This window comes from Gekko japonicus, unplaced genomic scaffold, assembly GCF_001447785.1.
Source record: "Gekko japonicus isolate JY-2015 unplaced genomic scaffold, Gekko_japonicus_V1.1 scaffold5181, whole genome shotgun sequence".
NCBI lineage: Eukaryota > Metazoa > Chordata > Lepidosauria > Squamata > Gekkonidae > Gekko > Gekko japonicus.
The window spans coordinates 33,647-49,376 of NW_015162632.1; the positions used below are offsets into that span (position 1 = coordinate 33,647).

The 15,730-nt window shown below is 49.6% G+C and overlaps 1 protein-coding gene across 1 annotated transcript in view; it reads right to left on the minus strand.

Moving 5' to 3' along the window:
- LOC107106371 (S-adenosylmethionine synthase) overlaps positions 1-13,971 on the minus strand; it is a gene marked incomplete at its 5' end in the record, with an annotated part of 19,018 nt that extends 5,047 nt beyond the window's left edge. Inside the window, 6 exons of the mRNA XM_015406506.1 lie at positions 1,158-1,340; positions 5,262-5,480; positions 7,341-7,484; positions 8,372-8,484; positions 11,649-11,771; positions 13,894-13,971. Of these exons, the coding sequence (XP_015261992.1) occupies positions 1,158-1,340; positions 5,262-5,480; positions 7,341-7,484; positions 8,372-8,484; positions 11,649-11,771; positions 13,894-13,971 (860 nt within the window). The remainder of the gene's footprint in view (positions 1-1,157; positions 1,341-5,261; positions 5,481-7,340; positions 7,485-8,371; positions 8,485-11,648; positions 11,772-13,893) is intronic.
- Between the last annotated feature and the right edge of the window lie 1,759 nt (positions 13,972-15,730).

Consider the following 15,730-nt stretch of genomic DNA (forward strand, 5'->3'; position numbering starts at 1 on the left):
CAAACTAAGTTATTCAGTAGCCAATTCACCTGCTCACAACTTTAATGCCGGTAGCTCACAAAGTAGAATTTTTGCTCACAGGACTCAACAGCTTAGAGGGAGCATTGCTCACCATCTAGTTTCACATATACACGACCACCACCAGCACTGTCAGACAGTGGCTCAGAACCAGTGGGGGACACCGAGGAAACAGAGACTCGAGATGCAAAAATCCCAACTCAGATGCAGACTCACTGAAATGGCCCGTGACGAGGCCTTCACTGGCTGCGATCACACATACTAAATAATCCACTTTCAATTCACTTCGACCGATTTCCCACAAGCAGCTGCTCTGCCCTTGCTCTTCCCCCCCCCCAATTATATTCATCAATTTTCCACTACTTGCTGCGCGACCACATTTTGACCCGCAGCATCCCCCCGATTTCCCCTGCGTCTTCTCGATCCTTGTTTTTTGAGATCAAGAAGATGCGGGGGAAATCGGGGGGATGCTGCGGGTCAAAATGGGGCCGCGCAGCAAGTAGTGGAAAATTGACGAATACAATTAGGGGGAAAGGGAAGAGCGAGGGTGGTGCAGCGGCTTGCGGGGAATCGGTCTTACCGCTAAGTTTCTCCATGGTTTTATAAAACGGAAGAGTGACCCTGATCATATTAATGATTCTTAATTTATAAGTCTAAAAACTTAAGTTTAAAAGTTTAGAATGCCAGTTTATTTTATGATTCAGGCATCTTTTGTATGGTCAAATCTAGCTTGTGACAACTTGAGTTAGGCCTGACATAGCCACGACTATCTATTTTATAATTTCTTTTGGAATGTATTATTGGTAAATGCTTCTAATATTGTATGCCAATAAAAGGTATTTGAATTGAATTGAATTGAATCGGTCTTAAAGTGAGGGGGAGCAGCGTACCTCCCTAGGGAGGTTGTTCCACCGTCAGGGGCTCCCGCCAAAAAGGCCCTCTCGTGTGTGCTCACCAGGTGAGCTCCTCTGATTGGCGAGACAGTCAGAAGGGCCCCCTCCCTGTGATCTTAACTCCCGGGCAGGAGCGGCCAGTGCCAGAAAAGAGTAAGGAGATGGGCCTGTTCGTTTCGGTGCTCTCCGTGCCGCCTACTTCTTGTTTACGGCTGCAGACTCAGAGAAGATCTCAGGGGAGCTTACCTGGACTAGAACCCGGCGGCACAGCCCGGCTTTCACCAAGGATTTGGCCACCCAGCGGGCGGCGTAGGCTGCTGACCGGTCCACCTTTGTGTAGTCTTTCCCTGAAAAGGCCCCGCCTCCGTGAGCACCCCATCCGCCGTAAGTATCCACGATGATCTTCCGGCCGGTCACTCCAGCATCGCCCTGTGGTGTTACAACGGTGAAGATCACTCAGTGCGTTTTCACTAGAGGGCATGATTCGGAATGTTACGAAGCAAAAGCAGCCAAGTGTCCTAAAAAGATACGGCGGTTCCGAAAACATTCAGCCAAAGGGCACTGCTTGACTCGTCCTGACCTGGGTGGCCCGGAGGGCCCGGTCTCATTAGGTCCTGGAAGCTAAGCTGGGTTGGCCCCGGTTAGTTCTTGGATGGGAGGCCACCGAGGAAGGCCACGGCTGTTGCACAGAGGCAGGCCATGGCAAACCCACCTCCGTTCGTCTCTTGCCTTGAAAACCCCTGAGGGATCGCCATGAGTTGGGCGTGGCTTGACCACACTCTCCACCACCACCAGTGTTCCCTCTAAGCTGAGTTAGTGTGAGCTACCTCACAGTTCTTTAGCCTCCGGCTCACGCATTTTGTCTTCGCTCAGGAAGGGATGGCTCCAGAGCAAACTAATTGACGCAGTAGCCAAATCTCTGGCTCACAACTTTGATGCCAGGAGCTCACAAAGAAGAATTTTCGCTCGCAAAATTCCACAGCTTAGAGGGAGCATTGACCACCACCACCACTACTTAGCTCATCTTAAGATCCACATTTTAACAGATGTGCTAACGATACCGTTGGAAGGATAATCAGCATCAGGGCTTTTTTTTTGTAGAAAAAGCCCAACAGGAACTCATTAGCATAATAGGCCACGCCCACGACAGCACCGCTCATTGGCCTATTAGGCCACACCTCATGCCTTCCCTTCCCTTGGCTTGCCCTGGCCCACCCGCCTCGAAGTTGCTGGGGGGTTGTCGCTGTAATGGGCGTGGCCAACTCTGAAGCCAGCCGGAACGCCATTCCTGTGTGTTCCTGCCCAAAAATAGCCCTGATCAGCACAGTAAGTACCTGAGTGTCTCCTCTCCCTAACTTATCCCCATGTGCCTCTCTAGGTCTACATGGGAGTGCCATTTCTGACAGGAATTCTGTGGTGATTCTTTTTGCTTTTCCGGCTTCTACGTTGGCTTTTTCTGCCTGAATTTTGGGTAACTGTATTTGTTGTTCTCTTTCGGCTTCCATTCCGGCTTTCCCTCTCTCGTAGTCTCTCTCCCGCTGTGCCGTCATAGCTTTTTCTTTGGATACCCATTGGCATTTCCGAGTTAGTGCGATTAGGAAGGGCTGTCAGTTTGATAGTCTGAAATTGGTCACCTTGCCATCAAAAAGGTACGTAGGAATAAAATAACAGTACAAAAAAACAATCAAGCCTATCCCCAAAACCTTCAGAACCAATGCGCCAATATGAAAAGTTGTGTCTGAAAGACTCCCACGCCCAGTACCGGCCGACAACCTTAAAACTAGCCACATAATCCTATGCAGAAGAACAACGTTTGAGTCCAGTGGCACCCTTAAGACCAACAAAGTGTCATTCACGGCAGTGTTCCCTCTAAGCTGAGTTAGTGTGAGTTAGCAATTTGTGTATTGATGTCTATTGTATTGCTGTTCCCTTGATTGCTATTATAAGGGCCAAGAAGCGACAGTTAGAACCGGAGATGGAACAACTGATTGGTTTAGCATAGGGAAAGGAGTACGACAAGGGTGTATATTGTCACCAGTGTTCCCTCGAAGCTGAGTTGGTGTGAGCTGGCTCACAGTTTTTTAGCCTCCGGCTCACACATTTTTGTCTTAGCTCAGGAAGGATGGGCTCCAGAGCAAACTAATTTATGGCGTAGCCAAATCGCTCGCTCACAACTTTAATGCCAGTCGCTCACCAAGTAGAATTTTTGCTTGCAAGACTCCACAGCTTAGAGGGAACATTGATTCACGGTGTAAGCTTTTGTGTGCAAGCACCCTTAAATCTTAGACTGGAGCACCTCTGTATGGGATGGCACTGTACGGTGTCACGAATGTGACTAAACAAGCCACGCTTTAACAAGTCCATAGGAAGCTATTTCAGGATATAATCTGACGCACTTCCAAAGTGACAGTTCCATAACTTTGGAACTGCCACGGGGACACCGTCATGTCTAGCTTAGCCCTAAAAAGGCCTGATTCAGGACCACAGCATGTGGTAAGTAGGGGCTTAATCACACATACACACACACACAGTTTTCCTGACCTGAAACAATCCTATATTGCTACTACCCTCTCCATGTGGCTATTGGTCTCAATCCAAATCAGAAGCCATGCATGCCTGGGAATTACATTCCAAACAGAGAACTTCCAGAGCATGGCTGGTCGACAGGGCTGGGGGGAGGGGGACACACATGGGGGGGGAAGAGGAGGAGGAGGATATTGGGATTTATACCCCGCCCTTCACTCAGAGTCTCAGAGCGGTTTACAATCTCCTTTCCCTTTGCCTCCCCACGACAGAACCTTGCGAGGCAGGTGGGACTGAGAGATCTCTTTAAAGAACTGCCCTTGAGAGAACAGCTCTGAGAGAACTTGTGGCTGACCCAAGGTCACACCAGCAGCTGCATGTGGAGGCGTGGGGAATCAAACCAGGTTCTCCCAGATTAGGGTCCGCACTCTTAACCACTACACCAAGTGGACTTGGTAATCGGTAGTTAGAAGAAGAAGAGAAGAGGAGATTGGATTTATACCCCACCCTTCACTACCCGAAGAAGTCTCAGAGCGGCTTACAAACTCCTTTCCCTTCCCCTCCCAACTACAGATGCCCTGTGAGGTAGGTGGGGCTGAGAGAGCCCTTTCTAGAATTATTTAAGCCCACATATCATAGTGGCTTCTATGAGAAGGAGGGACTCAGAGGAAGAATGTATTAAATTTTTGTTGGTGGATGCTATCCCAGACATTCGAAGAGAAGAAGAAGAGATTGGATTTATACCCTGCCCTTCACTACCCAAAGGAGTCTCAGAGCGGCTTACGAACTCCTTCCCCTTCCCCTCCCCACAGCAGACACCCTGTGAGGTAGGTGGGGCCGAGAGAGCTCTTGATAGAAACTGCTCTTTTTCAAGAACAGCTCTTATCAGAACTACGTCTTGCCCAAGGTCAAACAGCCAGGTGCAACTGGAGGAGTGGGGAATCAAACCCGGTTCTCCCAGATTAGAGTCCGCACACTTAACCACGACACCAAACTGGCTCTCTGTGCAGGGGAAGGCAAACCAAAGCACACCAATGGAAGCTGATCTGATGGAGGTAGCCTTGGTATCTCGCCTCCCTCTGATGCTACTAAAGGACCATTCCGAGATAGGCTGAGTCAAAGGCGATTGGATCCCTGATAGGTTGTTACAGGGGGCGTGGAGCTGTCATTGGCTGTGGCCAGGCAGGTCCACACTTGCTGGTGACAGCCGCTCTGTAGTAGCGAGGAGCCCAACGATAGCTGGCCTTAGGCTGGCTGATGAACGGGGCTTCTCTCTGTCATCTCTCCCTCGGACGCAGCCAGGTGAACTGGAATGGCTGCAAATCTCGCTTACATGAGAAGTCCCTTTTTTTGTGACGCCAGCAGAGTAGCGGCCCGCAGGGCTCTTTTTGTAACAGGAACTCCTTCCCATATTAGTCGACACCCCCCCTACTGTAGCCAATCCTCCAAGAGCTTACAGAGCTCTTCTTACAGGGGCTACTGTAAGCTCTTGGGGGATTGGCTACATTAGGGGTGTGTTGCCTAATATGCGAAGGAGTCCCTGCTACAAAAAGAGCCCTGGGCAGGTTTCAAACTATCTTTTTCTTGGAAGTTCACTGGGTGAACTCAGTATACACACGGAGGGGGAGAGGCCATGGCTCAGCGGTAGAGCAATTACTTGGCATGCGGAAGGGCCCAGGTTCAATTCCTGGCACCTCCAGCTAAGAGGGTCTGAATGCAGGTGATGTGGAAGACCCTGGAAAGCAACCGCCGGTCTGAGTAGACAATAGTGGCTAGGAGGGACCAAGGGTCTGGCTCAGCAGAAGGCAGACCCGTGGTTTCACGTACCTGGGGCCCCCCGATGACAAACCGGCCACTGGGCTGGAGGTGGTAGACGGTGTCCTCGTCCAGGTATTGGGCTGGCACCACGGCCCTGATGACCCGCTCCCGCAGGGCCTTGCGCATGGCCTCCAGAGTGACGGTCTCGTCGTGTTGCACAGAGATCACAATGGTGTGGACGCGCATAGGGATGACCGTGCCGTCCTTCTGGAGATACTGGACCGTGACCTGAGGATGGACAAGAGGAAATGGTGTTGACCACAGGAGGAGAAGGCAGGCCATTCATCTCACCATCTTCCAAAAGACCGCAAAAATATCCTGGCTATGTTTTATGACTAGCACTGTTTATAGGTCTGGGCTTAAAAGCAGACTAAGTAAACTGGTTGTTACTAAGCGGAACACTGTAAACAGAGGCGTCAAGCTCATCTGTTACGAGGGCCGGATCTGACAAAGATGTCACTTTGTCGGGCCGGGCCATGCGTGCCATAAAACGTCATGCCAGGTACCGAAGATATAAACTTTACAGAGGATACAGGCAAACCCCATTAATGATATTTTTTTTACTCAAACTACAAACATACTTAAAACATCAACACTCTTACGGTATTTCCTTATAGTTTTTCCCCGATGCCCACCCCTCCCACTTCCACCGCCTGTCGCTCATCAGCACTGGGACAGGATACAGGGACAGAATGCACAGCCTCTGCCATCTGGCAATAAAGGTAATGACCAGTTGGTCACGGGCCAGACTAGAGCCCTGTATGGGTCCGTTCCAGCCCACGGGCCACATGTTTGACATCCGCGGTTTAGAAGGCTCAAAGAAATGTTCATTAAGGATACATAGGACCGCCCTACTTCTCACCATCTGCCTAAATTTATAGTGAGTCATAGAATCAGCACTGCCCACCACCTCCCGAGGAAGCCTGTTCTACGGAGGAACTGCTCTGCCTGGAATGTCTTCCTAACATTTAGCTGAAAACTCTTCTGATCCCATTTCAACCTGCTGGTTCTGGTCCGACCTTCTGGGGCAACAGATTGTTAAGTATTGTTTTAATGTGAGCCATCAGGGGAGGTTATAGAGAGGCAGCATACTAATTTTCTAACCCATTTCAACCTGTTGGTCCCGGTCTGACCTTCTGGGGCAACAGATTGTCAAGTATTGTTTTAATGTGAGCCATCTGGGGAGATTATAGAGAGGCAGCATACTAATTTTCTAAATAACAACAGCAACAATAATTTGGCTAATTGAGGAGTAAGCAAAAGAAGCCTTATGAAAGTTACAGGTGTCCGTTTCTAAATCACTGGTACGTGACCTGGATTCCTCTGGAACTGGGGAATAAGAGCCTGTTTTTCTGACCATTTGTCATGACCCCTTGTGGGTTGCCACCTTCCTCTGCCACCACTCTGGACTTAGGGTCCCTTGGGAAGGCCCAGAGTAGCCCAACCAATAGGCCCCTTTTAAGCCAAGAACTATAGGCATGATGACCATGCAGAGAACATTAAACAAATGGTTTATTAATACAGTAATGGGGCAATGAAAACCAGGTAAGGTGCTTAAAATATATACAAGTGTGTTTAAAGGCAAAATAAACAAATCTAACGCGACTACCTATTTCTCTTAACTGGTTACTATTCAAGGCCCACAGCCTTTTATACTCACTCTGTCCCAAGTGAGGGATCTTTCTCTCAGACCAGACTGTCCCCTCAGTTTAACTCTGTGAGAGGAAAGAACGCAGTTCCACAGCCCACAAAGCTTAAGTCACATCTCCTCACACAATCCCTGGACACCGACTGGTTACAACCGTCGCTGAGCATTGTGGAGATTGTAGGCTGTCTGCTTTCCACTCCCACACAGGTCTCCTGGGGCCTAGGCCTCTAGGATTTGTCTCCCAGTCCTACACAGATCATGACACCATTGTTTGCACGTCATCCCATGATACTGCCACTTACCCAAGGGTAACTTTGTCCAAGAAGTATCCAGTCAGTCAACTGGCCAGTGTTTTGGTCCTGCCCCACACAGAGCTCTGATTTCGCCCACCCACTGCCGACTCCTCCCTCCTCGCAATTAGGGTCCAGCTCCCAACTAACCTGGGTTTTGGAGTCAGGTCTGAGCCAAGGTAGTTCACCGCTGCGCCTCAGTTCGGCCAGCTTGGCGTTCAGTTTGTGAGCTAACACGATGGTCAGCGGCATGCACTCCTCCGTCTCGTCTGTCGCGTAGCCAAACATCAGACCCTGCAGTGGGAAGGGAAGGATCAATGTTCACGGCAACCGGACAAAGAAGCCTCTTTGTTTTTCTTTCTCTTCCACAGGCGTAGACGGTTTTAAAGGGATTAGACAGATTTGTGGAAGATAGGTCTATCAGTGGCTACCAGCCATGGTGACTGAGGGGAAACTCCACATTCAGAGGTGGTAAACCTCTGAATCCCAGTGCCAGGAGGCAACATCAGGGGAAGGCCTCGGACTCTATGCCCTGTTGTTGGCTGTCCAGAGGAACTGGTTGGCTACTGTGAGACAGGATACTCAACTAGATGGACCACTAGTCTGATCCAGTAGGACTCTAAACAGGATAGGAATGGTGAGTGGCAGAAGAGTTACTTGGCACCATTTCTCCACTGAAAACCACACACACACACACACACACACACAAGCACTAGGCCTCTGAATCCCAGAGCCAGGAGGCAGCATCAAGAGAAGGCCTCGGCCACTGTGTCCTGTTGTTGGCCCTCCAGAGTGACTGGTTGGCCACTGTGTGAGACGGGTTGCTGGACTAGATGGACCACTGAGCTGATCCAGCAGGGCCCTTCTTATGTTCTTATGCATGGCAGCCTGGTGATGGGTAGAAAAAGGGAGTGGGGCTGGGAATTCTCTACCCAGGTCCCCTCGAAATCTGAAACTGGCCCTGACTATGGCTTTCCATATCCTGCACATATACCTTTGTATGCCTCTGACTTGACAATTCTGTATCTGTGTGCGGGGAGAAAGTAGCTGTATTATTCTACTAGCTGACCCAGTATCTTTTGCTTATTTGCTCTGGGCTGAAAAGCTCAATACAATGGAGATGGAATGTATTTTACACTCGAGAGCAATCAATCTGAATTATCGGTGAGTTGTTTTCTTACCTGATCCCCAGCACCCACTTCTTCCTCGGCCCTGTGCAGATGAACGCCCTGAGCGATATCAGGGGACTGTTGTTCCAACGCCACGAGAACATTGCAGGTCTTGTAGTCGAACCCTGTGGAACGGAGTTCCAAATTATGAAGGGCCTTGTGGTCCCGTCCCGTCCCCCCGGTCAATTATGCTTTTCAGGACCACATGGAATTTTTTCCACAAGATCCTGCAGATATTTCCCCCAAGCCCTCTCTAACTAGCACTAGTGAGAAGTACAGGATTTCAGTCCACATGCAAAGAGAATTCCTTATCGGGATCATAGGATATTTTCTGAGGGAAATCAAAACCATCTACCTTGAGGAGACGGAAAGCTCAAAAATCATTTATGTAATATACTGGAAGTGAGTTGCGCAGGAGTGAAAATGGTCTGAAACAGCAGGTATGGGTGTGTCTGTGTGCACAGAACTCCCTTCAAAGTTTTCTCTAACGGATTTCCCAGTCTGTCAAAGGGTTGCCAGTTTGTGGCTCAAGAGGTTAAGTGTGTGAGTCTAGGATCTAAGAGATACAGGTTAAAATCCCCCCCCCCAGCCATGGAAGGTCACTGGGCTATTCACATGCTCAGCCTAACCTACCTCACTGGATTGTTGTGAAGGTAAAACGGGGGGAATCACATGACCTGCCCCTGAATTCCTTGGAGGAAGGATGGGATAAAAATGTATTAGACTGATTGTTCAAACGCAAAAGGGAGACTGGGTGGGGAGACCAGAGGATGTAGCGATGGCCATAGGCACGGGCAGCTTAAAAAGAGGATTAGACGGATTCATGGAGGATGGGCCTATTGGTAGCTACTAGGCAGGGTGACTAAAGAGAACCTCCATGTTCAGAGGCAGTCAGCCTCTAAATCCCAGAAGCAATATCAGGGGAAGGCCTTGGCCTCCGTGCCCTGTTGTTGGACCTCCAGAGGAACTGGTTGGTCGCTGGGTGAGACAGGATGCTGGACTAGATGGACCCTCACTGGTCTGACCTAGCAGGGCTCTTCTTATCAGGGAAGGGCTCGGCCTCTATGCCCTTTTGTTGGACCTCCAGAGGAACTGGTTGGTTGCAGGGTGAAACAGGATGCTGGACTAGATGGACCACTGGTCTGATCCAGCAGGGCTCTTCTTACGCTCTTAAATGTTTATCAGACCTTCCTCAATCAAAATACTACCACCCATTCCAAGCACACATAGGCTGCGATCACACACCCTAAAAAACTCACTTTCAATCCACATTCAATGCACTTTTCTATTGGATTGTGCCAGTTCACACAGTAAAATCCAGTTGGAATGTGCATTGAAAGGGGATTATTAAGTGTGTGTGATCGCAGCCGTGCTGCTGTTTTTCCTGATAGAGGGGGGGAAATATCATGTACTGTATTTTTTTTAATAATATTTATTTATAAGTTTTACACATTTACAACACATAAGGATTACAAGACTTGGAGTGTTTGATTCATTGGAGTGTACATTACATTTTCTTTCGAAGCCACTTATATACTCTAGACAAGTGGTGGCGAACCCATGGCACGGGTGCCAGAGGTGGCACTCAGAACCCTCTCTGTGGGCATGCGTGCCATCGCCCCAGCCAGGCCCAGACCATCATTAAAGTGTCGAATTCTCTGCCAAATAATTTTAAGTAAATGAAAGCATTTACGATTGCTTTCCTTACTTTGTTTGATCATCTTAAGTTAATGTATGAGTTGTTTTTTCTAAAGTAAAACCTCAGTATTCAGGTTAAAGTTTTGGCACTTTGCGATAAATAAGTGGGTTTTGGGTCGCAGTTTGGGCACTCGGTCTCTAAAAGGTTCACCATCACTGCTCTAGACCATCTATTTTGAAAAATTAAATCATCTTTCCCTTGTAAGATAGTGTTAAGCTTGTCCATTTCTGCAATTTCATACTAGAAATTATGAACATAAGTCTAGAATTGTTACTAGAAACGTACTTGCTGAACATTATCCCAGATGGATACGATCAAAAAGATATTTATTTGTTAACTTACCTTCTCACGGCAGCCAGAAGTCTAATAGCTAAGCACTGGAAGTCTGAATGTACTGTATTTTGATTGGGAAAACAGCAGGGGGCGACACTGTGTCGCCAAACCACTATTTCAGGAAGAACTATGAATGCTTTTAAAATTGCGTCAGCGGCTGTGGAATCGATGGGTGGTCTTTTGTATTTTGTATCTTAGCTAAGTATTTTGGCACTGAGCTAAGACCAAAACCGCCTGTTCCGTCAGATATGTGACCACCATCAGAATCCATGCATTTATTCTCCCTTTCGCCCTCAACAACAGTTAGGGCAAATTAACCATGTCCTGACATCACAACAGGGTTCCCCTGATCTCACCCCAAGGCTGGTTCCCTTGGAGAATATGGCTGCTTTGGAGGGTGGAGTCTATGGCATTATATACTGCTGACGTCCCTCCCCAAACCCCACCAAGAGGGAATTGGATAAGCATACGGAGCAGAGGTCCATCAGTGGCTATTAGCCGCAAGGTATAGATAGGAACTCTCAGGCTGGAGCAAGTGATGCTCTGTCTTCTTGGTGCTGGGGGGGGGGGCACAGTGGGAGGGCTTCTAGTGTCCTGGCCACACTGCTGGACCTCCTGATGGCACCTGGTATTTTGGCCACTGTGTGACACAGAGTGTTGGACTGGATGGGCCATTGGCCTGATCCAACATTGGCTTCTCTTATGTTCTTATATGGAGCAGAGGTCCATCAGTGGCTATTAGCCGCAAGGTATAGATAGGAACTCTCGGTCTGGGGCAAGTGATGCTCTGTATTCTTGGTGCTTGGGGGGGGGCAACAGTGGGAGGGCTTCTAGTGTCCTGGCACCCCTGGTGGACCTCCTGATGGCACCTGGTATTTTTGGCCACTGTGTGACAGAGTGTTGGACTGGATGGGCCATTGGCCTGATCCAACATTGGCTTCTCTGATGTTTTTATAGATGGAATACACTGTATGGGGCAAGGGATGCTCTGTATTCTTGGTGCTTTTTTGGGGGGGGGCAACAGTGGGTGGGCTTCTAGTGTCCTGGCCCCACTGCTGGACCTCCTGATGGCACCTGGTATTTTTGGCCTGGCCACTGTGTGACAGAGTGTTGGACTGGATGGGCCATTGGCCTGATCCAACACTGGCTTCTCTTATGTTCTTCTGTCCCCAAACCCTAACCCCCCAAATTTCCATGCATTTCTCAGCCCACAACTGGCACCACTCTGAAACCTGCATCCTTCCATTTCCCACCCACCTTTTGCGGAATCGTCGTAACCGATGTGCCTTATCGTGTCTCTTACAATCCGCTGGTAATCCACCACACCTAGGGACGTGATCTCCCCACAGAGAAGCACCATTCCTGTTTTGCACACTGTCTCTAAAAGAAAAGAGGTGGGAGAAACTGTATTAGGCTGGCTGAAGGATTCCTCTAAAAATCAATACATGCAATGCTTCTGGAATATAAGTCACTCACAAGGGCTACACATTAAAACCTTTCAGGCGGAGGAGATCAGTTCCCCCTGGAGAAAATGGCTGCTTTGAAGGGTGAACTCTATGGCATTACACTCCGCTGAGGTCCCGCCCCTCCCCAAACCCCGCCCACCCCAGGGTCCACCCCAAAAATCTCCAACAAGGAGCTAGCAGCCCTAGTCAACCCCCATGAGTCTCGGGAGACCAGAGTGAAACTGAGACGATTCAGCCAGCAGCCGTCACCTGAGCCCAGCTGCACTGGGAATATATATATTTTTCCCTGAGCCCAAAACAACCCCCTTCAACTGGGAAACAGTGAAGAAACTGTAAGGACAGAGGAGGCGAGTGAGAGTAGGAAAAATCACCTTCTTTTTTCCCTCTCACTCCCTCCTCAACTATTTCTTCACAGATCCCTGAGCATGCTAGTTTTTAGGTTCCATCTCTTTGTGACGCTTAAGCGCACCCGAGCACCAAAATCCAGGATGGAAGTAGGCAGGTTAAGAATCAAACCCTTCCCCAGGCCAAAACCAGCTAAGTCTGGGAATTTCACGCATAAATTGCTTCTGTCTGTTTCTCTGGAATGTTTAGTTTCACTTCTCCCTGCATGCTTATCGCCCCTTAGTCTGAGCTGGTGACCTTGGTACCTTGTTGCTCCTTCTCCCGGGAATGCTTACCCGTTAGGTTAGGCGGCCTTGTGCGTGACTCCTGATTGGCCCTGAGCCGCCCACTGACCCTTTTGATTTCTGTATATCACTGGCTTGCTTTTAGTTCTGACAATGAATGTATGCTCAGAAGACCTGCCTTTACTGGACTCAATAAACTTGAACCTTTTGAAGGAGAGTTGTTGAGAACTGATTACTGCGAGACTCTGACAGGTATTAGGGTTGCCAAGTCGGGTGTTGCGCTGCAGCGGGGGACTCCTGGCTGGCGTCTGGAGTGCGCGTCCACCCAGAAGTGACGTGACGACCCGGAAGTGTTTTCCCTCGGATGACGACCCGGATAGAGTTTTCCCTCGGATGACCGTGGCCCCGCCCCCAGCGTGGTCGCGTCACTTCTGGGTGACGCGCACGTTGGGGTGGGGCTCTCCCCGGGGCCCGATCCGCCGGCGGTGGAAAAAGGGCCCCTGGGGCAGGGGCTTCCCTGCCCCCGGGGGGGGGACTTGGCAAGCCTAACAAGTGTGCATGTAGTGTCTGGAGTGTCAGACTAGTGTCTGGGTTCGAATCCCCACTCACACCATCGAAGCTCGCTGGCCGACCTTGGGCCAGTCACACATGCTCCCAGCCTGACCTACCTCACAGGGTCATTGTGAGGATAAAATGGAAGAGAGGAGAAGGAAGGAAGTTGCTTTGGATCCCCGCTGGGGGAAAGGGCAGGGTATGAACAAATTAAATAAACACCCATATGTTTCCCTCACAGGGTAAACGGTGGCTCCAAGGAACATTTCACATTTGGAAAACAGTGCAGGGGAGAAGGCGTAACCCCTGGTGCCCTCCCACAGTGGTCCCAATAAGTCCACCCGATAAATGAAAATTCAGAACCAAGCATAGGATTTCCAACATCTTTTCTGGTTTGCCCATGTTGGCTCCTTTTGAGTTTTATAAAGGTAAAGGTAAAGGTTCCCTTGCTCGAAAGCCAGTCGAGTCCGACTCTAGGGTTGCGGTGCTCATCTCCGTTTCAAAGCCGAAGAGCCAGCGCTGTCCGAAGACATTTCCGTGGTCACGTGGCTGGCATGACTAAACACCAAGGCACACAGAACGCTGTTCCCTTCCCACCGAAGCGGTACCTACGTATCTACTTGCAATTTCTTGCTTTCGAACTGCTAGGTTGGCAGGAGTTGAGTTTTATGGGACAGCATTAATCAGGTGCCCCGAGACACTGTTTGGAGAGGATGGGCACACCTTCTTCCCTGCTCTCTAAACGTCTGCCAAGGATCTCGGCAGTATACGCCTCCCCCCCACCTCTTGTCACGATAAAGATTTTGCTAGAATGGCAGCGCTCTCCCGCGAGGTGAAAAGGGGTGGATTTCCTACCGCAAGCCACCTTGGCGTTTGGATCTTGGCTCAGGTGGGCATCCAACACCGCATCGCTGATCTGGTCGCATATCTTGTCTGAAAGAGAAAACAGAGCCCTGAGTGACGGAAAGCCATGCTGGCACGTGGCACAAAACCGTGCAGAGGGAACGTGGGCGTCTCGACGCTTCTGAGCCCGTGGAAATCGATGAGGTGCCGCTGTTCCCTTACGAGAAGCCGAAGAGTCAAAGCCAAAGAGAAGCCAGACCCTGACAAGCGAGAAAACGAAGCCTGAATCGAATGGAAGATGTATTCTTTGCAAGGTTAAACTTATGTTGTTGTTCAGTCGCACAGTCGAGTCCGACTCTTCGCGACCCCATGGACCAGATCATGCCAGGCCCTCCTGTCTTCCGCCGTCCTCTGAAGTTTGCTCAACTTCATGTTCGTTGCATCTATGACACTGTCTAACCATCTCATCCTTTGCCGTCCCCGTCTTCTTTGACCTTCAATCTTTCCCAATCTTCAATCTATAAACTTATAACAGGGGACAAACTGTGACAACACAAGGGCCTTCCCTCCTCTTCTCTTCAGCGCGCTGATGCCCAAAGGCCAAGTCAGACTCCTGCGGGCAAGAAAAGGAGTTCTCATCTTTGCTTATGTAGCCTAAAAGCACCTGACCAAACGGAAACCTTCTCTCCCCAACAGCCTCCCTAAATCCAACAATCTACCTGAGTAAATAGGTCGGCTGTGACTTCAGACTGCCGAATCTCACTTTATCTTCCCAAACAATCGAAGAGATACAAAAACCACAATGCCTGTATTGCCCCTTGCTTAAAAAACAGTTTATAAAGTCATCAGGTGCAAACTCCACCTCTTGTAGTGTGAGAAAAAGACCCAATAAACACAAGGTGTGGTGAGCTCTAGGCCTTAGGGCCAGTTCATATTACGGTTGCCGTGCTGGGGTTCGCCTCGGACTTGTATTCAGTTCAAACGTGCCCAGGAGAGATGACCCTGTCTAAGCACTTGGGAATATGCAGTAGACATGTTCCTCTTGCACCACAACTGGCTACAACTTCCTGAGACATGTCTCATAGATGCTGGGAGATGTATGCTATTATTCTGGGGTTCCTGTGGAGAAATACCTTTCCACATGGGTCTGGGATTGACAAAAAGCCCACATTTTGTTTTAGAATTTTTTTACCCTCTGAGCAGAAAACAGGCAGAAGGGGGGAAATCAATTGATCCCAACCTTGCCCAAGTAAAGCCCCGCCGGCAGGACTCTTTTTGTAGCAGGAACTCCTTTGCATATCAGGCGACATACCCCTAATGCAGCCAATCCTCCAAGAGCTGACAGAGCTCTTCTTACAGGGGCTACTGTAAGCTCTTGGAGGACTGGCTACATTAGGGGTGTGCTGCCTAATATGCAAAGGAGTTCCTGCTACAAAAAGAGCCCTGAAAGGTAAAGGCTTCCCTTGCTCGAAAGCCAGTCGAATCTGACTCAAGGAGGTGGTGCTCATCTTCGTTTCCAAGCTGAAGAGCCAGCGCTGTCTGAAGACTTCTCCATGGTCATGTGGCTGGCATGACTAAACACGGAGGCACACGGAACGCTGTTACCCTCCCCCCCCCCGAAGTGGTACCTATTTATCTACTTGCAATTTCTTGCTTTCGAACTGCTAGGTTGGCAGGAGCTGGGACGAGAGACGGGAGCTCACTCCGTCATGCGGCACTCGGGTCTCGAACTGCCAAACTACCGACGTTCCGGTCTGTAGCTCAGCGTCTTAACCTCTGAGCCACCGTGCCCCCACCTTGCTCAAGTACTAGCATAAAATCTTTGGAAATGCTAATAGGCTGTCCCAGC